Below are 24,105 nucleotides of genomic sequence, written 5' to 3'. Positions count from 1 at the left end.
GACATACAGACAACTCAGAAACAATTTGCAGCTTCAGCTCTGAGTGTCTCTGATAATGAATAAGTGTAAGGAGAAGCATTTAATGAAAATAACATATTTCCACCTGTTGATCATAAAGGGAATATTCTGTAAGGACATACAATCATACCGAACGTAGGAATTCATGGGTCCACATGTAGATGCAGTAGAGACCTCCTACCTGCAGGGGCGCTGTTTTAAATCATGATACACTTTTATTACCACTGGCGCTGCACGCGGAAGGAAACCCGCCATTGAAGCAAATTCTCAACGTGAGTGTTTCGTTGAAGTACGCTCTGCTAAAGAGGTGCAATTTTTTTCTTCTTATACCAACCGCTGGTATTTTTTGTTGGAGGGATGGCGTACAGAGGACAAGGACAGAAGGTCCAGAAGGTTATGGTGCAGCCCATCGTATCCTTTTATCGCTGTGAGCGACGTGAGCGGTTGAATCGGTTGCTACATTGAATTTAGCAGCTAGCTAAGCTATTAGCCCTTTCACGTTAGCTAGCTAATCATTCATTGTCCATTAGTGGACGAATACAGACAATTAATCGGGTAATATGGGGGTCCTAAGACGTATAACAAACAGCGGGTAACGTATTCGTCCGAGTTACTTTTGCAAACAGTTCTTGCTCACTGTATTGAGTTGAAACGACTGGTGTGTCGATGCAACCCCGCTTAAATCAGGTACCAGTATGTTACACGCTGATCTCAGGACAGGAGAGCTGCTCATGTTTTATATGGTGGCGTCCTTCACATGCAAGGACCAGGATTTCTGTTAACCGGTTCTAGACAAGGATATCAAATAGGTTTAGCACATACCGTAGCCTACCTTAGTTGGGTACTTAACAAATCACGTAGTTGCATTTCATAATGTTAAATCTTGAACAAATGATAACAGGCAGAGGCTAGTTTCTTGACTTCAACAATCAATTTCACTTTAGCTTTGTTTTCCTTTTTCTTTGAAAAAGGGTCAGTGACAAATAAGTAGGGCTGGGTATTGTTGAGAATCTCACGATTCGATTCGATTTCGATTCATTAGGTCACGATTCGATTCGATATCGATTCGATTCGATATTGATTGAAATGCTTCGATATCGATTCAGTATCAAGCAGAAATACACAAATAAGAGTACCAGATTTTTTTTTTTTTAATAATTATTTGTTTAGTTTCATGCCTTATGAACAGCCATAGTATAACTCATAGCATAACAAAATATGACACTGCTGTAACACTGAACTACAGTGCAGCTACATTTAAATTAGGCTATGTGATACTTTCCTCTTGGAAAATAACTCATAACATTTTTTTTTTTTTTTTTTTTTTTTAAAGTATATTTTTTGGGCATTTATGCCTTTATAGATAGTACAGTTGAGACAGACAGGAAACGGGGAGGCAGAGAAAGGGGGGATGACATGCAGCAAATGGCACCCGACGCGGGACTCGAACCGGGGCCGACCGCAGCGAGGACTATGCCTCTATACATGGGGCGCCCGCTCTAACCACTACGCCACGCGACGCCCCACTCATAACTTTTGAGTAATAAAACAATACAAAACAATATTATTAATAATAGTTGACTGCACAACTGAAAATATTGTAGCGACCCCGCAGTAATGTTCTTGTTATGATGTTTAAGTTCTGTGATTTCTGACTGACTGTCAATGTGTATGGTACGGGCAGGTGGGATGAGAAACTGAGGGGCTGGGGTGAGTGTGAGGAAGACAGAGTCCTGTCTGTGTGTAGGTGAGTGAGTGAGGAGGAGCAGAGGAAGAAGTGAGAGCAGCTGTCAGATAAGTTCAGGGTTTCCCGCAGCGCTTTCCTGTTAAGGCGGCCGCCTTAACAACAAAGAGCTGCCGCCTAAACTAACGTCTTAAAAAAAAAAAAAAGTAGCGATATTCGCCGCCGCCGCCGCCGCCCCCCCCCGTCGGACGATGGCCGCATCCTCTCACACACATACACACCACAGAGAAGCACGCATGCATAACAGCAGCGCGTGTTGAAAGCGAAAGTTAATACGGCACGGCGCGGTGCGTCCCTCCCCCGACGATCGATCCCCGCTGCTGCTGCTACTCACTCCCATATTGTTATGGTTTGGTCTAGTGCGGCCCCCGTCCGTACAGCGCGAATCACACGAGAGTGTTGCTCGCAGCGCCCCCATTGGCCAGGGGCTTGAATCGATTCAGAAGATTGCTGAATCGATATTGAATTGCAGAGAAAAGAATTGCAATGCATTGCTGAATCGATATTTTTACCCAGCCCTACAAATAAGGATTGGCAAGATGAGCAATTCAGAAATATCTTCAAGAATTGTTTTAAAATCATGCATCAGATTTGTTAAAATGTAGGCCTACATTTTGAATTCATGTTGATTTTATGTCATTTGAACCATATTTTAACAAATGTAAGACTGAATGCCCCTGAAAATATCGGATGGTGTTACTACAAAAGAACCACTCTTTTTCTAAATAATGTGACAAGTCCAGATTTATTTTCCTGTATATGGTGGTCAGATTTTTATGAAGAAATACCAGTGATAACATTAGGTTGCATCACATCATTGACCAGAAATACAATGACCACTGGCTTTGGGCTTTGGACCTTCTTCAAAATGCTTTGACATAATAGACAATTCAAAGAGGTTATTAACAGTTTTCTCATATTATATGGAATTACTCAATTGAATAATCTGCAGCGTATTTCATTATAAATGAAGTAGCAGCTCTAATAACAAGTGATGTCAAAGCAAATCATCTTGATTGCCGCCACAAATGTCTCTGTGTTTAAACTTGTCTATTTGGTTTTGTGATTTCACAGGAGAATTTCTAATAGCCTAAATTGTAGTGAGTTAATTACTTGCCAGAATATGTAATGAGTCTTAAATTAAGAGACAGTACCTGAGGGATTTCTCACTGTCTTTCTGTTCATCTTTTTGTGATCCAACAAGTCTGAATATGATCAGGTGACATTATCACTGTGTCACTGTGAACATATCTACCGTGTGTTTTCTAATATGTACATTGAATTTCCTTAACTCCATGTTTCAGAACCTAATTTTCAGGTATCTGCAAAATGTAAGTACTTAGATCATCTTCATATTATAGTCAATTCTGATACTTCTGAATACTGTTTTTTTTTGTGTTTTTGGACTAAAATGTAAATTTCCCTTCTCTCCTTCTCAGCGCTCACGGATTCAGGTCTGGTTGTATGAACAGGTGAACATGCGGATAGAGGGCTGCATTATTGTAAGTTAACTTTTTTTTTCTCTCAGTTTGACTTTTTTCAACTAAAGTAAAAACAAATTTTGAAACAATTTACTGGCTCATGAATAATGAATCTAACTAAGCGCACAATGTGTCATGTCTGTGGGCACTGTTGTCATTTTCCCAAGTCAATGTGGATCAGAAAACTTGCATGTTAACTAGGGATGGGTATTGATAAGAATTTAGCGATTCCGATTCCATTATCGATATTGCTTATCGATTCGATTCCTTATCGATTCTCTTATCGATTCTCATTGGGTGAGGGAATAAAAGAGAAATGGGTTTGTTTGCATTAATGCAGTGGTTCCCAACCTTTTTTGGCTCATGACCCCTTTTGACATCACAAATTTCTGGTGACCCTCATTCAAGATGAGCAAGCTCAGATATTTGTATATGCTGCATTTTATTTTATCTTGATTTATTCAAGAAAGTGAATATATCAAGAATATAGTTGTTTAAGATTGTGAAAAATAATTAGTTTATTTATTTATTTATTTATTTTTAATCAATTACTAGACATTTAAGGCGATCCCATTTGAATTCCAGGCGACCCCACATGGGGTCCCAACCCCAAGGTTGAAAACACTGCATAAATGGCTCTGACATTAAAAAAGTTGACAGGACCGACCTGCCTGGACAGGTTAACACTAGACCACTGTGGCTGTGGGGCAGCTGTGCTCACAGGAGGAATTTAACAATGTTTCCATTACATGGTTTTTATGCATCTGTAGGTTATTGTTTTCATAACGTTCGTTTTTATGCGGAGTGAGCGAGCGAGCGAGCGAAAGAGAGAGAGCGCGCCAGAGAAAAGACACAGGGCGCAGCTACCGTTTCACGTGGCTACGAGCAAAACCTGAAAGGAAGTGGTTAGAATAAAGAGAGAAAAACAGAAAGAATATGTAGCCTGTTCAGGAGACGTTGTCCTGTCCTCACGACGTGAGGGAGGGAGGACCGGAGGGTGTCTCACAGGTTTAGTGATGAGGAAACGTCACTGTCAGCTGCATCTGTCAGCAGCTCCGCTCCACACAGACACGCCACTAACTTTATTTTGTGAGAACAAACGTCGTGGATATAAACACTAAGCACCCTCATTTATAATGAAGATTGATTTTAACGGAACGTTACGTAACGTCATTAATCAATTAATGCGCGAGTTTCTGAACCAAACGGAATCGATAAGGGAATCGTTAAAGCAGACACGCACACGATTCCAAGAATTGATCCAAGTTGGAACCGGTTCCGAAGAGGAACCGGTTTTCGATTCCCATCCCTAATGTTAACATGAGGTAGTCTTCCACACCAAGATGTTAAAATACTGTAGCATTAACAAAGTAAAACCACACGTGGACTTGCCCCCTACCCTTTTAAAGTGACTAGAAATAACAACTAGGTGGTTCTGATTTTATTGTCATAAAAAGAATAAGAAAGTAAGTGTAATACAAAGAAAGACCACCAAGTTTTTTCAGTTTTCAGGCCAACTAAAAAACCTTAGGTGATTAAAAAAGTGACAAAGCTCCTTTGCAGACTGACTGCACTCAAACGACTGTAGTATAATGTTAAACACTGTGGGGAAGAAGATGACCTTAGGGAAAGAAGACTGGCTTTATGTTATCTGCACACTCATTGTGTATTTACAAGGATTCTCCTGAGGGATGATGATGTTGGTGATGAATGATCACAGATAGCTCATGCTTTTGTGAGTGATTTTTGACTTGTTTTCCCATTAATGTTGTAACTTTTTAATATATGTAGCATTAGGTTTAACCTGTCACAGGTTTCCACACACATTTTCATGTATATAACTGCTGTAAAACCGTACTAGCAACATGCGTGCACACATGCCAATCAGTTGATTAAAGTGCTGCAAATTGCTGCAAAGTGCTGCATATGCTGGCATCGATATGTTTTTAATATGCAGATTGCAGCGCGCCTACTGCCAGAGACAAAGCGTCACCATCACATTACCCCAATTCTCCGCACTTTACACTGGCTTCCTGTCTCTTCTAGAATTAATTTTAAAATTTAGTTTGGTTTCTTGTGCTACTTTTTATGGTTGTGAATAGAACTGTTTGACAGTCGATGACAGACACATTATTTGTGATGAAAACTTGTTTTAAGAGCCATAAATGTCATTTTATGAATTAAAACTATGATGTCACATTGACATTAGTATTTAGATGTTTGGCTATGACAATGCAGAGCTCTGCTGATCAGGGCTTTATGGCGGAGGGAAGCTTCTCCTCAGCACCATCTCAACAGCGGTGACAGCATCAGGGAGGGGTGTGAGGAAAACTGAATGGAGCAGAGTAGAGATGTGTTTGATTAAAGCCTGGGTCCACAGTGCTCAGGACCTCAGACTGGGTTGAAGGCGGTCGAACAGGACAGTGACCCTAATCATTACTGAGAGCTCAGGAGTGGCAGAGACAACTCTGAGTCCAGTCAGTTGGTAGAGCTCGAGCCCTGTCTTGAACCCAATAAAGCCAGAGGGTACCCACCTACCTACTAGGTATATTGGGATTCGAGGAATCCCAATATCAAGAGTGCAGTGTTTGTCATGTCACAGACAATAATAGCCTCCCTGAGGCTGTAATTGCTGCCAAATTGTTTCAACAAAGTAAATATGTATGGATGCTGATGTAATGTAATAAACTTTTACCATTTTTTAAATTAATTTGTAGAACTTAATAGTAAAAAATTATGCTTTGGTGTTGTACAGTATTGAGTTTTGGGATATTCATCAGGTTGAGCATAATTGTAACAATTGTAAATTTGATTTTTTAGCATCAAATTTAATGTTGAACCAACACCGTTTTTGTTACTATACTGATTGATCGACTGTTTTTTTTGTGTCAGCAGGATTTGAAGTGGGTGTGAGGTTGATTTTTTTTTTTTTCTGTTGTCAGGTTTCTCAAAGACACTCAAAAAACCTGCATCGCAGGAGACCTTGTAGAGCAGTCAGTTCCATTTAGTCACACCAGCTCATGTACAGGCTACATTAAGCAGGCTGAAATGAGCCACGGTGTTCATGCTGTCTTTGAAATTCGTGAAACTAACTCTCACAGAAATTTGGAGGATTTAGGGAAAATATATGGAAATGTTCCTTAATAGGGCCTGTTGAAACTTGTTTTTACTAATTGACCTCTCTCTGTCAAAGGGTTTTGATGAGTACATGAACCTGGTTCTTGACGATGCTGAGGAAGTCCACATGAAGACTAAGAACAGAAAGCCACTGGGTAAGAGTCTGCTACATTTTCTTTTGCCTTTTTTTTTTTAAATGTAGGCTAGCTGTCACTGATCTCAATTATTTTGCTGCTTTAATCAACTCAACCTGTAGAGAATGCACAGGTGTAATAGCGGAGACTGAGTTCCAGGGTGCAGGTGTTGTGATGTAGGTTGACTGCTTGGACTTACTGACATTCTTGATGAGTCATAATTAACAAAATAAGTTTCACCTATGTCTTCCTATGACAAGCAAACATTTCTGGTGCAGAAGATTATAACTCATCTTCAAAATCCTCTCAGTATGTGTTTAAAATTATCTCACTTGTTCCAGTTAAGAATGCTAATATGATTGTTCACACAAAATCTCTCAGGTAATTAAAATCGACCCAAGGAACACCCTGGCCTGCATCACAAGTTTCCTTTTCACCCACTCAGGACATATTATAGTAACTGTCCTAGTGATTGTTTGTGGACTGCTAGGCTTCTTCATTGAGCCTTTTTTCTTTTGGCATATATGTTACCTAATGAACACACCTGAGCTGTGAAGGGAAAGGCAGTGAGAGAGAGAAACCTAACATGTCACTGATGGTTCATATACTGTGTCACTAGATTCCCTTACATCTTTAGCCAGCTTGGTGGACACTTACTGCTTTGTCCAGAGGTGAACTGACACGCTGTATCTCTTTCCATCCATCATCTTACTCTTTTGATCAACCTCCACTTGGTTTTCTCTCTCTTTTGTTCCTCTATCTGTGTCTCACAGGGAGGATCATGTTGAAAGGAGACAACATTACCTTGCTGCAGAGTGTGTCAAGCTAGGACAATGGAGACACCTACAAGTCATACCTTCACTCTGAAAAACAATATTTCTTCTTTCTGTTTTGTTTTTGCTTAAGGCGTTGAGTATGTTTGTGTTTATGACATGAATATTGTAATTTGTTTCTTTCTACTATATGGATCAATTTTCAGAATAAACATTGTTTTTTTCTTACTATTGTTGTTCATATTTTGACATAGTCCACTCGTAAGTGTGACCCAGACCTCAGTTCTTTCCTGAGTATTTAGGTCATAGAACTACACTACCATCTATTGGCAGACAGCAGTATTGCAACGTACTTATGTAGGTCAAACTCCCAGCCCCACATAGACTATAGCAGAACAAAGTACATTTATATAAAGGACAATTAGTTTGTGTCATTTTTTTTTTTTTTGATGCAAATAAGGGTATCTCTGCATGATGGAAGGTTTAGTGAAATGCAGTGTGGTGCAAAAAAATTGAAATATTTAGATTGTTTCTGATCAATATGCTATCTGATGTGATTATGCATTACATTTACCAATCCTAACAGAAATGTATACACTTGTTCACTGAATATAGACATGAGGAAAACTTTTCTCTAGAAATTTCTTACACAAAGTAGGTAGAATATATTTGATTTTGATTTTTTTTTTAACAGCTACAGCTAAATATTATGGTTAATTTCAGATGTTGAAATTGTTTAAAACCTAGATTGTCATTAAGCTCAGACTGTATTATTTCCTGCTGCAGCCACATTCTATCTGAACTGCTGATCCTAATTTCTTGCTTATTTGTGAAGTTGTATTCGTAGAGTGTTTGCTGCAAAAAGCATACATTTTACTTTGAGGAGGGTACCCTGAGCTGTCAAATATAAAGTGTTTTTAGTAAAAAAGAAAAGGGGATAGGTGCAGACAGCAACTGATTTCCTACCATTTTTTTGTGAAATTGATTAACGTAATTACGTAGTACTTCCCTACGCAACGCAACGTGTCCCTGTTCTGTTGACTGGGAAGCCCCTAGCGCGGAGCTGCCAACGCCCGGCGTAAAGACACAAATAGAGGATACGGTAAGGGGAAAAATGTATTTTTTTCGATAATGGGGACATATTTGTGGTTGGCCTTTTAGTTTAAATTACGCTAATGTCATCTATACTATACATTTGTGATACAGTGGTTGTAATTATCAGTTTATATCTGTCATTCGGCAACAGCATCCGCTATGGTTAGCTCATCTAGTTAGCTAGCAACCCAGTTGGGCAGGACAGTAGTTAGCAAATGCAGGCATATAATACGTACTTATAATATCGGACTTAATGAAATAACAACGTTATACCGTAAAGAGATATTGAATTTATTGGCCACTATAGTGAGATTGTATGTTCTCCATATCTTTGGCCTCAAGCAAAGCCGGTGAACCAGAGATGCAGGTAGCTGCTAGCTAGCGGTTAGCCGCTTAACGAGCTGAAAAAAAAAAGGCGTAACAAATATTGGGGTCATATTTTTCTCAATCTGAGCACAATCTTCTCAATATCTCTACGGGGTATTGTTTGGATGCTAAAGTTTTGGTTAGTAGGAGTGACCGAAAAGAAGGAGAGCCAGTAAATTTATCGAGAATGAAAAATAACCGGCAGGAAATTAGGCCATATTGAGGCCGGGGATGTGGCCGAAATCTAGCAGCCAAGGCTATCGTATTCAGGCTAGCGCTAGTTTTTTACTCGCAGCCATACCTGCAACTTGTGATATCATATTATTTTTGTTATGTTATGTAGTTGGTATTCAGTAATGATCAATCGCAGAGGGTCACAGTTACAGTCATAATATCAATTTTGATCGTAGATGTCGGCACGTCACAAGTTTTGAGCACGGAAAGGTAATGTAAAGGCTAACGTCAATTTTAGGCAAATTTAAAAATAATTTGGATAGAAACCTCATGGGAAATGCGTACGAGTTCTTCCTTAGTTCTGCAATATGAGGTTTCAAATGACCAGATGTCCAAGGATTTTCCTGGTCAAGCCTTGAGCCCATCCCTGTGTATTTGTTTCAGATGAGCATGGATGGAAGCTTTGACCAATCATTGAGGAAATGTTGTTAAATCCGCAGTAATGCCAGTCGTAGCATAGCAAGCTGTGGGGATGAAGTGGTGTTTGAATCTGTGGTTAGTAGGAGGAGAGCTGCATTTGCAGAGCTCAGTTTTGCTGGAGCTGCTAGAGTTTATTTGAAAAATCTGGTGCTTGATGCAGTTACTCACAATCAGAGTCAGTTTCCATTTAGGATCTTTGTTATGAGAAAAGTGCCACATCAAACTGAACCTAAGTTCCTTTCACTGCTAGTCTTAAAGCTGGCCTGTCCTCAGAGTACTTGCTGGCCGACAAACACAAATGCGTGGATTAAGTCTGGCGGCATTATTGGTGCTGCAGCCACCCTCTGTTCCCCATTTGCAATGGCCTTACTTAAGAGTTTATTTTGGAGTTGATAAAATATTTAAGTAATAAGTAACCTCCCCTAGAAGAACATATACTTTGGCTCATACTCATTTGAATTGATGTGATTGTAATTACCCTGCTGTGAAACTAAGGCACTGGTCAGACCTGATATTAACATCCATTCAGTACCAGTGTAAAATGCCTTAGATCCGAGGTCAAATTCAGAAGTGGTATGCACTTGCCCACACTGAAGGACCACCTACACATCTGACATCCCTTGCTCTCGCTAATGTAGTTCTGCAGCAGTTTCATAATGAACTGTAAATATATATTTTTATGTTGTATGGGTAAAACTATGCAATGTGCGATGAATAGATCTGATCCTCCGCCCCCCCCCTCCCCTTTCTCCCACACAAACACACCAACAGTAGATTCTTGTGTCACTGTTGGACTAGCTGAAAATAATAATATATATATTTGTTTATTTACATAGAAGCGTGCGGTGATATCTAATCACGATTGGTCACTAGAGACACATTCAACAGACATGTTTGCAGCTGACCACTGATTGTGATAGACTTCTTAAAGTGGGGAAAGGATTTCTTCAGACTGTGTCAACCCTTGCCCAGCAGTTGCTTTAGTTAGTGCATGAAGCACAGCGTTTCTTAGTGTTGTCTGCTGGAATGTTGTAACTCTCTTGGGTATTTATTTTGAATGGGTGTATAAACTTTGGAGATCGTAAGAACATGTTATTTTTCACTCAACATGGTGATAGTTTAGGAAAAGCCTGAATTATTTGCACAAATTACAAGTATGTGTATAACATGGATAAGGTAAATCATGCTTAATGCTCAACATGTAGGCACAAAACACCTAAACTGCAAACCAAACGCATGAACCCGAAGCTAGGGCTTTCGGGTCTTACTTCCACCTGTCATCAATGCAGCTCTTGGTTATTTATTTTGACTTGTCTTCTCATTGATATTGTGGTATTATCACTTTCTACTGAATTTTGTGCCCCTCTTATCAAAATGCCAGCTAAGCCAACTTCACTTTGTGTCACCTGCCCACAGGATGCAGTCCTCGCTAAGCTTCACCTGCTCAACAGAAATTTACTGGGAGGGTCATTATCCCATCCCCTCTCCAGTCAGGCTCCATTACAAACCAATACAAGTTATTTATGTAAACCATCACCATCTTTCCACCCACAATGCTAGTTGGCCTTAGGCTACATCCACACAGCCACACTACTTCATTTTCATTTTGAAACTCGTATATTTTTGCCACATTTTGGCCTCCTGTTCACAATATTCCAGCATTTTAGAAATGATTTCTGACTCTGCCAGACTGTGCGGTGACTTTTCCTGTCAACACCATACAGATCAGATTAATGAGGACAATATCACACTGGTTATTGTGCCTGAACAGGCTAATGTGAGCAATGCGATTTTACAGAATGACACAATTACAATTTAATTATGAACAAAGCATAGTTGTGAAGTTCAATTGACCTTTAGTGTTAAACTGCACAGTTTTCTTGAGTGCATGTTTTGGCGTGCAGAGCCAATTGCGGTTAGGTTTTAGCCAGAGTTTTGAGTTTGGGGAACATGTTGGCAAAACTCTCTGAATATGGGATTTCTCAATCCTGCAAGCACTTGCCTCACCGAGAGGAAGTCCCACAGCATGTATTCACTCTATATCGTTGTTGCTGCACCCCTTTGTAACCTGCAGTAGTCACAGATGCAACAGACAGCCATTGTATGTTTTCATCATCATTAAGAAAATGTTACTGATAGAAAATATTTGAATAATACAGCCTCTGTGCCCACAGCTTTTTCTGTTTGGAAAAATTAGAAACACTGTTGATGTCAAATGAGGTTGGATAGTTATGTTTCCTAAATAGTTGTGGTAGACGGTAGCGAATACACTGGTGGGTCATGTTAACTGTCATGCAACAGTTAGTATGGAGCTTAATAACAGCTTTCTGTTCAGGAGTGAAAATGGTTCATTGAACGGTTTGTGTTAGAGAGATAATTTTCCATTTTAAGCATATTGAGTATGTTACCGAGTTGGACCTAAAATTTCAGGTTTAATTAACTTGTTAAATACAGATACATACATCTGTACAGGACAAGTGGTTTCTCTCTGTTGTCCCATCCATATTTTTTCTTATTAGCTGCAGTTTAGTCTCGTAGTCTGGGTCATCTTTCTTGAATCCAGTTTGAAGTTGGCTCACTTTGTAAACCTTCAAAGAACTTATATTCTCTCCCACCATAGTAACTGGTTCACGATTGAGTGATAGGCACTTGGTCAGAATGACACTATAATTGGTATGATGAATATTAAATGGGTAAATGCATTTTAGCCTGTGCCCCAGCCTTGGCTGCCTCCATGAATGTAATCAATTATCAGAACCAGACTTAATCTTTAATTTCTTTTTTTATTTAGTGTGGGATCTTCTTAGGCAGGGAAACTCCTGGTGCGTGTTATGAAAAAGTTTTTATACAATCATATTTATAGTCAGCACTGCAGTACTAAACATTTGAAAACAGATTATATGAAGATCTGTCTAACAAACAATGTCAGCCTTTTGCGAAAGAAATCAGTGACATCCTTGTGTTTCTGAAAAACATTGGCCTGTGTTCTGTCCCTCTGTTATACCACGTTCATACTGTAACATTTGGTGCCTGCAGTTTGTCCCTCCTGTTTCTCTCAATGACACCCCCACCCCCACACAGTGGTGCAGAGCTCTGCAGTGGCTTAGCGCTGACATACTGAAACTTGTGGAGGAGAAACAAGGGAATACTGTGGTCCACATACAACATATAGGCTAGTGTGTTGTCCCAAAATGCACACTGCATCATGATGCACTGTGTGTTATTACCAGCAGATTTAAGGTCAACCTCCACAGTTTTACTTTAAATAGGTCATTTTCATCGAAGGTATTCACACACAATAAGAAAACCACAGAGATAAGTTTACAGCAGCAAAAAACGTGAAGGTGCTCGCTTTCTGCTGCTGGCCAGCTAAAGACGTGACCTTTTAATGACCCTGACATTGTTCAGAGTCTGAAAATTGCCCCGTTTTTGGTCCAGCCTTGTGGTTTTTTTAGGAGAATTTGATCCATATCCCAGTGTCTGTATTCAAAATATGTTAAAGGGAATGGTCACAGGTTCAATTGGTTTGTTGCTTAGTTGTGATGTGAGGTTTAAAAACGAAACAAATGCAAGCCAAAGCTGTGTTGACTGTTTTTAAGGTGAAACTGTCTCTATCTTTTGCATTTTACGAAACAGCAATTTTGTTGTTGTTGTTGTTGTTGTTGTTGAACGGTTCAAGGGTGTTGAACCTCTTAAGCACTTAACTTTAATGTCTACATGTGGTGATGTTACTGTGTCAGGCAAACACTGACACACAATCTAATTGTAGATTTGATTCCCAGTTGGTGTTTTTGACATTTTGTTGACAGGAGAGTGTCAATCTGGCATCTTTTCCCTCTACTTAAACATTTCCTCCACCTAAATACTGATGTAGCACAGCCACAAAGTGTGCATTACCTTTGTGTGAAGTACACTGATACTATCTTATTTAGTCTCCAAATGGGTCTCCAGATGTGGATCTTTACAATCCCTTTAATCCCTGGACATCTGGACACTTTCACTGACTCAGTGGTTGATCAGGGAGATTCAGTTATTAATTGCTCACTGGAAAGAGTTGTCTCCACATAAATGTCCCAGTGTCAAGTAGATAATGAGATTTTTACGCAGGCCTTTGGTCAGAGTAATTCAATTTTACAGTTATGTCAAAGTGCTTTTAGCAACAGTTTGTCATTGACAAATAATGAAATAGCCATCTGGTGTTGAGTTGTCTCCCACAGAAAATTGTTCAGTAACAACCACATGCTTTCTTTTTCTTCTGTAGCAAAATGACACAGTACAATACAGCTCTAATTTACCCCTAAGTAATCCTCAAGGACTCAAGGCTATAATTGACGCCAGTAATGTCTTTCCACAAAAGCAAAATTGCATTCACTGTGATCCTGTATTATTTCACTGTACTCTGCAGCAGGTAGCTTTAACCTTTTCTCATGGTGAGTCTCTCTGTGACTTTTGATTGTCCTTAACTAATGAAGTTTCCTCTCTTTGTTTCTCTCTTCCAGATCTTGAATGAGTAGCGAAGACTGTAAAACACAGCTATGCAGACCATCAAGTGTGTTGTAGTTGGGGACGGTGCTGTGGGTAAAACCTGCCTGCTCATCTCTTACACCACAAACAAGTTTCCCTCTGAATATGTACCAACGGTAGGTATTTGAGCAGCTGTTATGTTGAAAGACTTGATTTTATATAAATGTGAAAATGGTCCCATCTTTTAGTCGCTTCTCTCTCACATGGTAAAGACCCATGTCCACTTTATTTGGCTGTGTTCCTCAACAGTCTAGAGCTGTATCAGCTAGAACCGTTCTTTATCAGCCAGAATATATATTTTGATATCAACATATTTATCTTGTGGTGGTAAAATGTCACATATTTAAATAACTAACTACTGATTTTGGTCTTTGTGTGTTGTAGGTGTTTGATAACTATGCTGTAACTGTAATGATTGGAGGCGAGCCCTACACTCTGGGCTTGTTTGATACAGCAGGTATGTCTTTTCCTTTTTCAACCTTGACTTAATTACATTTGTTAACCTTCCCGTGAAGTGTACTTTGAGATGTTTTTATAAAGTATAATCCTGTGTCAAATGTGTTGTCTTTCCACAGCAGACTGTTATGTACTGTGTGTTAATGGCAGAGATATCCAAGTTTGGACCAGGCTGTGTGAATTAACATGTTTGTATCTTGTTCCTCAGGTCAGGAAGACTACGACAGGTTACGGCCCCTGAGTTATCCTCAGACAGACGTCTTCCTGGTCTGTTTCTCTGTTGTGTCCCCCTCCTCCTTTGAAAATGTTAAAGAAAAGGCAAGTGTAACCCTCCTTTTTTCTTGTCTCTGGTCTTCAGTCCTCCCTGAATGCTTGGTTGTTGTTGTTGTTTTTTTTATCTGCAGTATAAAGAGCGTTGTGTATCGAGAGCTTTCACAAATGTTGATGCAATTGATCTCAAATTTGTCTCGGCCATGCTTTGCATGTTGACATGAGCCAATGATGTAAAATAAAAAAAAATAATAAAAAAAAGGAACAAATATGGTCAACACTGGCTGACAACACTATTGATCCAAAGTCTGAAATTAGTTTCCGTGGAAGATGATTCAACATTTTGGTAGCATTCAACAGTTGCAGTTGCTCCAGACAGTCTTTTTGATTCATTTGTAAATGAACAAATTTGTTGAAAACATTGTCATCCAAATCAAAAACTAAATATATCATGGAGAATTTGCACTGAAATGCAGAACAAAATTGTAGAGGCATGGACTACAGCTTAGTCTGAAGCCACTGTATGACTCGTGAGTCAAAGCCTTTGACATGATCAGAACAACAGAGTTGTTGAGTGCTAACACATAGTCATTTCTTTGGTGTGTTGATTGTTGTTGTCCTTGGTTTGTGAATCCAGTGGGTTCCAGAGATCACCCATCACTGTCCAAAGACCCCCTTCCTCCTAGTCGGGACCCAGATTGACTTGCGGGATGACCCCTCAACTATAGAGAAGCTGGCCAAGAACAAGCAAAAGCCCATCACTCCTGAGACAGCTGAGAAGCTGGCGAGAGACCTCAAGGCTGTCAAATATGTGGAGTGCTCAGCCCTCACACAGGTAATAACGCAGATTTGCACACTCTCACTCACACACTACTCACAAATTGTGGCAAGAACAAAGAAAGTGGAGGAAAGAGGAACATGTCCGTATTTCCCCCTGGTCTGTGCACACTGTGGTCGAGTTTTGTTCTGCATGCTGGTTTGGTTTCACCGATCTGTCCAACTCGTCAACTTGTGGTCTTGCTAAGAATAAATTTAGATGTTCTGTTGTGGCTTAAAAACCATGTAGCTGTAGATAATGGTGTATTCTGGTTACAGTAAGAGGTCAGTCTTTAGCGTTACTGCTGGTGAAAAGAGCAATTGGTAACAGATGACTTTGAATTTCCTTGGGCTGGTGGAATAGTGTGACTACATAGTGCCTACAGTCGTATAGGCGAGCGTACTGCTAGTCTCTTCAAAAGCATGCCTTGCTTAATTTCTTACTTAACCATCTATAGGTTAATACTCTGAATCACAATAGTAACATCAGCATACAAGTACACCAAATAAATGAAATGATATACTCTCCCTGAGAAATGAGGACAGAAATGAGCTGGCACATTACTGTGTAGAGTTGTTTGACAGTATTGGATTGATATTGCGGTGTTCAGGATGTATCTTTGAATGTCTGGTTAGTCAAAGCAGTCAAGTGCTGTTGATCTGCTCAAGTATTTGCATTGGCATTGATGCATTGTTGTAAGAACCTCATCGAACATGACCCAGAGCAGAACATATGAGTTCGACCTCACTCAGAAACAGAACAATAGTGTTGATGGAGCTGAGGTGTAGCCCCTGGGCCCCTGCTCCGCTCCTTCCTTCCTCCCTCCTTCCCCTCCCTCCTTGGCACTACTGTTGCATAGCTGCTGATGTCATTTCCTGTTTCCTGTCGGGGAGCTCAGTCCACGCCTCACTCTCAGCCCACTGTCAAACGCCTGCCCTCTCTCTTCGCAGTAGAGTTCTTCATCACAACACTGTTGCACTTCACTTTTCATCTTTGGGGCCATGCATCTCCTTCACGCATTCAACCTTTCCTCTTTTGTGTCACATACTTTTCTCCTTGTTCTGCCATGTTCCTCTTATCCTCCTCTCCCATCTTTCTCTTTCTGTGTTTGCTGTGCTAACTGTGCTGTTGTTCTCTTTCCTCTCCTGTCGTTGTAGCGAGGGCTGAAGAATGTATTTGACGAAGCTATCCTAGCTGCCCTAGAGCCACCTGAGACGCAGAGAAAGAGGAAATGCTGTATATTTTAAATTCTGTGCCACTCATCTCATCTCTTCCTCCTTCGATTGCCCTCTCTGCATTCGTCATTCCTTTACTGCATCTCTCCGTTCTCTCTCTCTTTAACATGTGCTGCTTTTTACATCATGACCAATCTCAATCTCAGCCACTGAACTAACCAGGCCATCGTTCTCATACTAGTCTCACATCTAAAACAAAACTAGTATTCTGCAGTGAGAGTGCACTTCAACTTATCTGTGTTCTGGCCTCATTAACACAGATCTTTCTGCACTTCAACAACTTGTTGCCTTTTCTAACCTGCAACAGTTGACATTCAGGTTGTTTGGTGTGGCAACTTATATACTTCATACCTTAATTCAAGAGTGATCTATCTTGAGTTTTACATCATAGATTTTGTACATCACCGCTGTTATATTTTTAGTTTTCCTACTTTAGCTCAGTGCTTATCATCAGTGAAACTGTATCCCACAGAGGATATAGGATGTAATTTGGGATGTAGCCATTGTTTCCCTAAGTTTCGTTTTCCCCTTTGTCATGTAGTAGAGGGGGTTGGACGCTTCACATGGCTCCACACTGAGATTGATCTCAACACTAAACAGAGCTTCCATTTCTAATGCTTGTGTATTTTTTGTACAACTGTTGATGTTTGACTAAACTAATGCAGTCTGTCTGACTGCAGGTGGTAATAGTTGCATATAGTGCATTCAGAAAGTGTTACAATGGATTTACTTTTCTCATATTTTGGGATGTTGCAGCCCACATACTAAAAAAGTATCATTTCATTTTGTCCCCTCATCTTTCTGTGTTCAATGTCCCATGAAGAAATGAAGAGATTTTTTACAATTTCCAGTGTATTAAAATATACAGAGCACCTCCTCTGTTTGCATTTTTCACATGGGATGGAAGTAAAGTGTCAGCAGGTAGTACGGTGCAGCAGGTCGATCAAAGGTATAAAGCAGGAAGCCCCCCACCCTCTAATAAGCAAGTGAGTCTACACCTACTTTATGGTTAGACTTCGGTCTCTTGGTTTGAGTCGAGGCACAGGTCCAGGGAAGGACGCAAAGAAAGTCTGCAACATTTGAAAGTTCCCAAAAGCGAAGTGGCCCCTGTAATTCTTAGTCTGAAGAAGTCTACAACACCCCAGAGGGCCTTATGGATATGAGAGAAACTACCAGACCGATAACTATCCCATCCCCATCCCCATACCCCTGATCTAAACTTCATGGTAGAGTAGCCATGTGGAAATCTCTCCTCAGTGAAGGACACAGAACCTGATGAAACCTGTCTAACCTCTGTTCCAAGTGTCACATTTGATGAAAACCAGTTGTCATTCATCACATGCACAGTAACATCCCAATGCTGAAGCATAGTGTTGGCAGCATCAGGCTGTGTGTATGTGTGTGTGTCAGCAACAGGGAGGCTGGTCAGAATTGAGGGAAAGCTGAATAGTGCAGAAATAAATGAAGAATTCAGCGATATCAGCCAGATGCTGCAATTTAAACAAAATATGGAAAAAGTTAAGTGGTCTGAATACTTTCTGAATGTAGTACTTTTATATACAAATGTCATATATAGGGAGTGTTTGGCCATTTTGTCTGCATAAATGCAAGAACAGGCATTTCTTGTTTGTTTGGCATAATGATATTCAGTTTATGTCTAAGCTACACTTGATGTTTCTTTAAAGTAAGTATTGTGAAAAATGTTTTATGACTGGTTTGGCCCAGCCTTCTCTATATATAACACCAAGGTGCCATTAACTGTGGTGCTTATCCTTCTACCTTGAGAGTCCAGATAATAAAACAGTTCTAATTGTGTGCAATGACCTGTTAAATGAATTAATAAAAGGTAAATAAACTTGCTCTCCTCTCTGTGGTTCCTTCCTTTTTCCAGCGCTTTGTCAGAGAAGAGTTTAGTGGGGTTGGTTGATGGAGTTTTGCAACGCTGAGGGGCTTACTGGTTCACTGCATAGAGCAGCTCTGGTTACTTCACATGACCGACCTCATGGTGTAAGCAGCTCTGCTCGGAGGCAAACACAAAGAGAGAAACATTCAGCACTTGAGCCGCACATAGTGATCATTGTTGTTTTAAAATGTATCCTCTGTGTTTGAATGTGGATGCTCTCCTGCAGGGGTTAGTCAGCAGTTTTAATCTAAAGTCAAGAAAAGTATGCAAGGATGAAAATGCTCCTTCTATTTTGGTTCCGTGCCGTAGCATCAGGGGCTGTGTTGTGTTCTTCCTCCACTTTCTTGTTTGTCTTGCCTTTGATTTCAACCGCACTTAAACATGCATGTGATTTTATGTGTTGATATTTTTACCCCTCTCACAGTTAACTGAAACAACATGTGAAGGAAAACACAATTTCTTTCTTGAGTTTAGTTGTATCTGTTTTAATATCTCAAAATAATTATGTTTTAATCATTTTTTTCCCAAGTAGTTCTCACGTTCTGTTTTTATACCCCACTAAGTAATGCTATATGCTGCTTTGTTTTTTTCTGTTAAGACTGATTGTCCCTCCAACCTCTTTTATTTAACCTGTGTGTGTGTGCGATGCCCCTCATTGAGCCCGTATATTTGTGTTTGTGTTCACAGAAAGGCCTAAAGAATGTGTTTGATGAGGCGATATTGGCTGCATTGGAGCCCCCAGAGCCCAAGAAGAAACGCAAATGTGTGCTCCTATGAGAGGCTCCTACCTTTTTCAAAGCACACGACACACATCAACACAGCCTCACATCTAAATACTCGCATACACACACACACACACACACATACATGCCCTCCCCCCCTCCCCGCCCTCACACCCTTTTCCCTTGCTCTGCTAAGGCTGGTTGACAGAATTGTCTTCCACAGAGAAGACCAGAAGGAAAACAGCCGACCAAGTTTCAGATAATTCTCTGCAATAATAAGAAGCTTCACCCCCCCCCACCCCCTCTCCCAAGTCTGAATTTGGGACAGATGATGAACCTAACCTGGCCAACAGGGCGCTGTGGGTTCCGGGCAGATGGTGATCCAGATACCAAGCTTATACACAAGTAGAACTCATTCTGTCGAGCTTTTGATAGATTGATTTTAATTCAGCGCTGCGGCCTAATCAACGCCTAGAAGCCCAGCTGTTAAGTTGTCCTCAGCCACTGTCAAGGTTTCATGGAGATAAGCCCCGCCCCAGCCCCTTTTCAGCCACCCGATTGGTGGCTGCTCATGCTGCTGGTCCCGCCCCTCCTCTGTTGATGAGCAGTCTCATCTCCCGATCCCTACGTTCTTTGTCAGCACTACCAGAAGAACTGCTAACAGAGTAGCTTTGTTTGCCAACAACTCCCCTTTTTTTTTCTCCTCGAACATATGACAAGTCTGAGATATTTATTCCATGGTCCAGATAGCTGCACTCTCAACCACTAAGGAACCTGTGTAGGTCTGACAGGACTCGGTAATTCAGGGCAATAAGGCTAAACATCCACACAGCTCTCTCTCGTAGAGGAAATTGAACTGGTTAATATTGCCATCCACTATCCAGTCCTCTGAGTGCGGACTTTTCACAGTGCAGAGTCGCAGTCCATTTGGAGTGTGGTAATCACTTGAAGAGCTAAAGGCATCCAGTAGTAATGGGTCCGCCAGTTGACCACAGGAATTGGCCTTTTAGATGCAGGGAACTTAAACAGTGTTAGCAGAACAAGCGGTGTATTCTTCATGCGTTGCCAGGGACCAAGGGAGAGTAAAGCAGGATACTGTTCTAACATTGTCACCACCTTACATTTTGAAACGGGTACAGCAGAGACATCCTCGCAAAACTAATGTTGTTTTGGCCGAAGTTCCGTATTTAAAACAACTGATCAGTGAACATTAATTTTTCCACCAGATTTCTGTGCCAGGTCAGAATTTGGTGCCTTCCTGTAGTGCGTTGTGTCCAGACTGTTTCTCTGATGTGTAAGAGCTGTCCCGTCTGTATCCGTTCAAACTGTGCGGTGCTGCATGTAGCTGAACCTTGGTCTCTGTTCTAAATGATAGGTTTAACAGATGTAATTATAATGTAAGCTGGCACACAATGTTGATGTAGGCTCCAGGTGTTTTTACCAAAATCTTTTTTTTTTTTCTTCATTATTTCTGTTTGTGCTGTTTTTTTTATTTTATATATAAATATATATAAAAAAAAAGGTTACTTTTCACTCCTTTTACATTTAGGGGTCGGAACTCATCTGAACTCTTACCTGCCAGTTTATACCAAGAAAACCTCTGATTGGTTTAGTTGAATAAAAACCTCCAGTGGCAGAGAGACTGTTTGGTAAAGATTATTTGTGATTGGTTATTTCTCGTTTTTCTTTACTGGTGGTTTAGAGTTGGGTTGACGTCCAGCCCAAGTCAGTATAATTATTATAACCTGTTGTTGTTTTGGTGCAAAACCAAATGCTTTGTTTAAAGTCTTTGTTCTTTGTATATGCATTCTTTTCAAAAATATTAAACTTATACCTTAATTGCCTTTAACACTTTTCACTTTCCATTCTTTTTTGTTTTTTATTATTACTGGTGAACTACAGATACCTACTCATCTCCAAACAATTGACCTGAGTTTTTATAGTTAAATGGCGTCAAAACACAAGTAATGCTTTTTTTTTTCAATCCTTGAACATAAGGGGTCAATTTCTGTGAGAGCTGGCAACACAATCATGGCTAAAAGGAATTTTTATGGATATATAGTCTATAATATAAATAGACCTATAATTTAAAGCAGTGGACATCCCATGTGTACTTGCTCTTCACTATCAGTGATGCAAGTGGCATTTATCCTATTTTAAGTTTTAGTAACATTCGCTCCTCTGCATGTTGAGGGCATCACAGTTGGATGATGTCATAGCATGTTGATCCAGTAGGAGGTGCTGTTCACTCAGACATCCCAGCTTCTGTGCCCCTCACAGTGAAGGTGATGGATAAAAATGAAAAGAAGCTGTTGTGCCATCAAAGTGTAGTACTAAGTCTATGGATATGCTCAGATCTGTATGTGAAGTGCTTGAAGACTAATGACTAATCTACCTTTTTATAAAGGGCATAGAGAAATCAATACATTTAGTTGTTTTACATTCAGGGGGTTCATTATAATATCAAACTGAAGAATATCTGTTTGGATGAGGAACGGCTTGATTTTGTCAAATGTGAACTAGATCTAACAGTTAAGCAAAATCCTTGTGGTACACCTTTCGTCATCCTTAGGACTACACTACATGCTTGTCTGAAAGCCTAATGCACAATTCCTTTGCAAATTTAGGCAGCTGATTAACTTAACCAATACTGCAAACATCTGTTCCACCATAAATGTCTGTATTGAATATTTTATGTATCCAATGTTGCTGTGACTACATGCAGGTGTCCTCACTGTGAGACTCGCCATAAAAACATGAAGTTTGGATCTGATTGGACAATGTGAGTTGGAGTTGTAAGAACTTCCTCTTGGCGAAGCATCAAAATCCTCAAAAACCCAACGTTCACAACAAAGTATCATCAGTTTCTTAAGCATTTACCAGAGTTGAGGTGGGGGTCCTGTCCTCATCACGTTGCAAAGTATTTGTAACAGTCGCAATGGACAGACCAACGACCATGAAAAAGCTTCATAATTTGACATTGTCAAGAGTGTATGGACCACATTTGGAAATGATAAGATGAGATTTAATTTATGGTCTGGTAATTAAAAAAAATTTAAAAAAGCACTGAAATTGTCCACTAAATTAAAAAATAGTGGATATAATACAACCAGAATAAGTTCTGGTGAGTACATCAACTTCAAATGCGTGTGATAATGCATAATGATAATTTAGACAGCAACAAAAATAGGTTCTTTCATCAGTTTGGGGAAAAATTAAATTGTTTTTATAAGATTAGTCGCTCAAGCTACATTTATCCCCTGTCATTCACTCACACACAGACTGTACACAGTTCATTGCTGTAATGTTGGTGTTGAGAGATCAGTATCGCTTTCACACAGCTTACACAGATGTCCAGGAATTCCTCAAACAGCAGCAAATGAGGGTGATATCCCAGGTTTGGTGACCTGGATCATCTGCTGCAGACAGTTGGGGAGGGGATGTTGAGCGTTGCATTGCTCCTCTCCCTCCCTCTACCCTCATCCACCCCTGTGAGGCGTTCACACATTCCCTGCCTTTCTGGAGTGCTGTCTGTCAGCGCCTTCTTCTGCTAAAGAGATGCTGACAGCCATTAATTATCACACAGGCTGAACCAAGGGCATTCCTCTCTGCTGAAATATTGGTGTACACACACGCTCTCTCACACACACACAGATGCTCCACAGCCCGCTACATCCACACACACACACACACTCACATATGCAGAGAGAGACACCACCTGGCCTCCATTGGTCTTCATCATGTTTGACAAATGAGTCTAAATGTTTTGTCCTCTGGGGTTGTCCAATCACCGTGGTCCAGCCAGCGTCTCCATGGGTGGACGGAGCAGGCAGAGGTGGGGATGTAATGACCAGGCAACTCACCAGGACACTTGAGAAACCTGGAACACACATACAAATACACACGCATACGCACAATGCTGGCTGAGAGCTGGCTGTATGTGTGCTGCACCCATTTTTATGAGATGATTTTATGATTATCTGCACAGATACTGACTTACCATGAAAAGCATGCTGAGGATTTTAGCAGTTTTATCAGTGCTCAGCGGTAAATCAATGCTCAGGCATCTCAGCTATATACAATGTGAGGGCATGCTGCTTGCTGTGTGTATTGCAAGTGTGTGTGTGTGTGTGCGCATGAGAGTAAATCATAGCTGGCTGAAGCTAGGACACAGCCCTGCTTAGCCGTGCCGGTTCTGAACCTTTGACAGTCTCTGCTGTTCCAGTGTCCAGAGCTCCTGCCAACACATGGAGCACAATGTGGTTTTCATGTAGATGTTGGCCGTGGTGTAGAGGTGCAGGTTTGGCCCGGGCTGCCTGCTCTAAATGCTCTCCAGCAGGTAGGAGGAGGGGCCAGGGGAAGAGAGAAGGGTTAGTGGCCATCTTTATTTTTAACTGGGGCATATTGTAACTTGTGGTGGAAAGTACGGATAACTTTCACGGAAATGAAAATTCCCTTAAAAAAAAAAAGAAAAAAAGAAAATTGTATGTGTACAAAAATGACAAATATAAACCTGCTCTTTAGCATATTTAGAGACATTTTTTAATGACAATAATGATAGATGTATATGTATTTTATATGATGGATAACCATATGTGGACAATTTCCCACTTTCACAGTGATTGGTGTCTGACAGGTGAATTGATTGTGCCACTGAATATGAAGGACACACAAATTGACATAAATTTGGATAGACAGATGCATTGTATTTTTTTTAAATTTGTTTATTGCAGTTAGTGATTATGAATAGTGCACAACACTGAAGGTCTGACAAGCAGCTTTTGCCGGGGTCTTAC

The 24,105-nt window shown here is 40.4% G+C and overlaps 2 protein-coding genes across 3 annotated transcripts; both read left to right on the top strand.

Annotated features, from left to right (window-relative positions):
• Positions 1 to 227: 227 nt before the first annotated feature.
• snrpe (small nuclear ribonucleoprotein polypeptide E) lies at positions 228 to 7,493 on the top strand. Its single transcript, XM_085776500.1, has 5 exons — positions 228 to 429; positions 3,067 to 3,093; positions 3,202 to 3,264; positions 6,437 to 6,515; positions 7,268 to 7,493. Exons 1-5 carry the CDS (start codon positions 376 to 378, stop codon positions 7,321 to 7,323), a joined length of 279 nt encoding a protein of 92 aa, XP_085632626.1. The 5' UTR covers positions 228 to 375; the 3' UTR covers positions 7,324 to 7,493.
• Positions 7,494 to 8,165: 672 nt separating this feature from the next.
• Positions 8,166 to 21,158, top strand: cdc42 (cell division cycle 42). 2 transcript variants are annotated; one of them, XM_085776497.1, is made up of 6 exons: positions 8,166 to 8,369; positions 13,882 to 14,022; positions 14,291 to 14,363; positions 14,571 to 14,680; positions 15,270 to 15,467; positions 19,275 to 21,158. In XM_085776497.1, exons 2-6 carry the CDS (start codon positions 13,918 to 13,920, stop codon positions 19,362 to 19,364), a joined length of 576 nt encoding a protein of 191 aa, XP_085632623.1. In that variant the 5' UTR covers positions 8,166 to 8,369; positions 13,882 to 13,917; the 3' UTR covers positions 19,365 to 21,158. The 2 variants fall into 2 exon arrangements, with proteins under 2 accessions (XP_085632623.1, XP_085632624.1); XM_085776498.1 differs by lacking the exon at positions 19,275 to 21,158 and adding an exon at positions 16,607 to 17,442.
• The last annotated feature ends 2,947 nt before the right edge of the window (positions 21,159 to 24,105 follow it).

This window comes from Trachurus japonicus, chromosome 5 (genome assembly GCF_045865225.1).
Source record: "Trachurus japonicus isolate A0001 chromosome 5, Traja_1.0".
Taxonomy (NCBI): Eukaryota; Metazoa; Chordata; class Actinopteri; order Carangiformes; family Carangidae; genus Trachurus; species Trachurus japonicus.
This window is presented reverse-complemented; position numbering and strand designations above follow the sequence as displayed.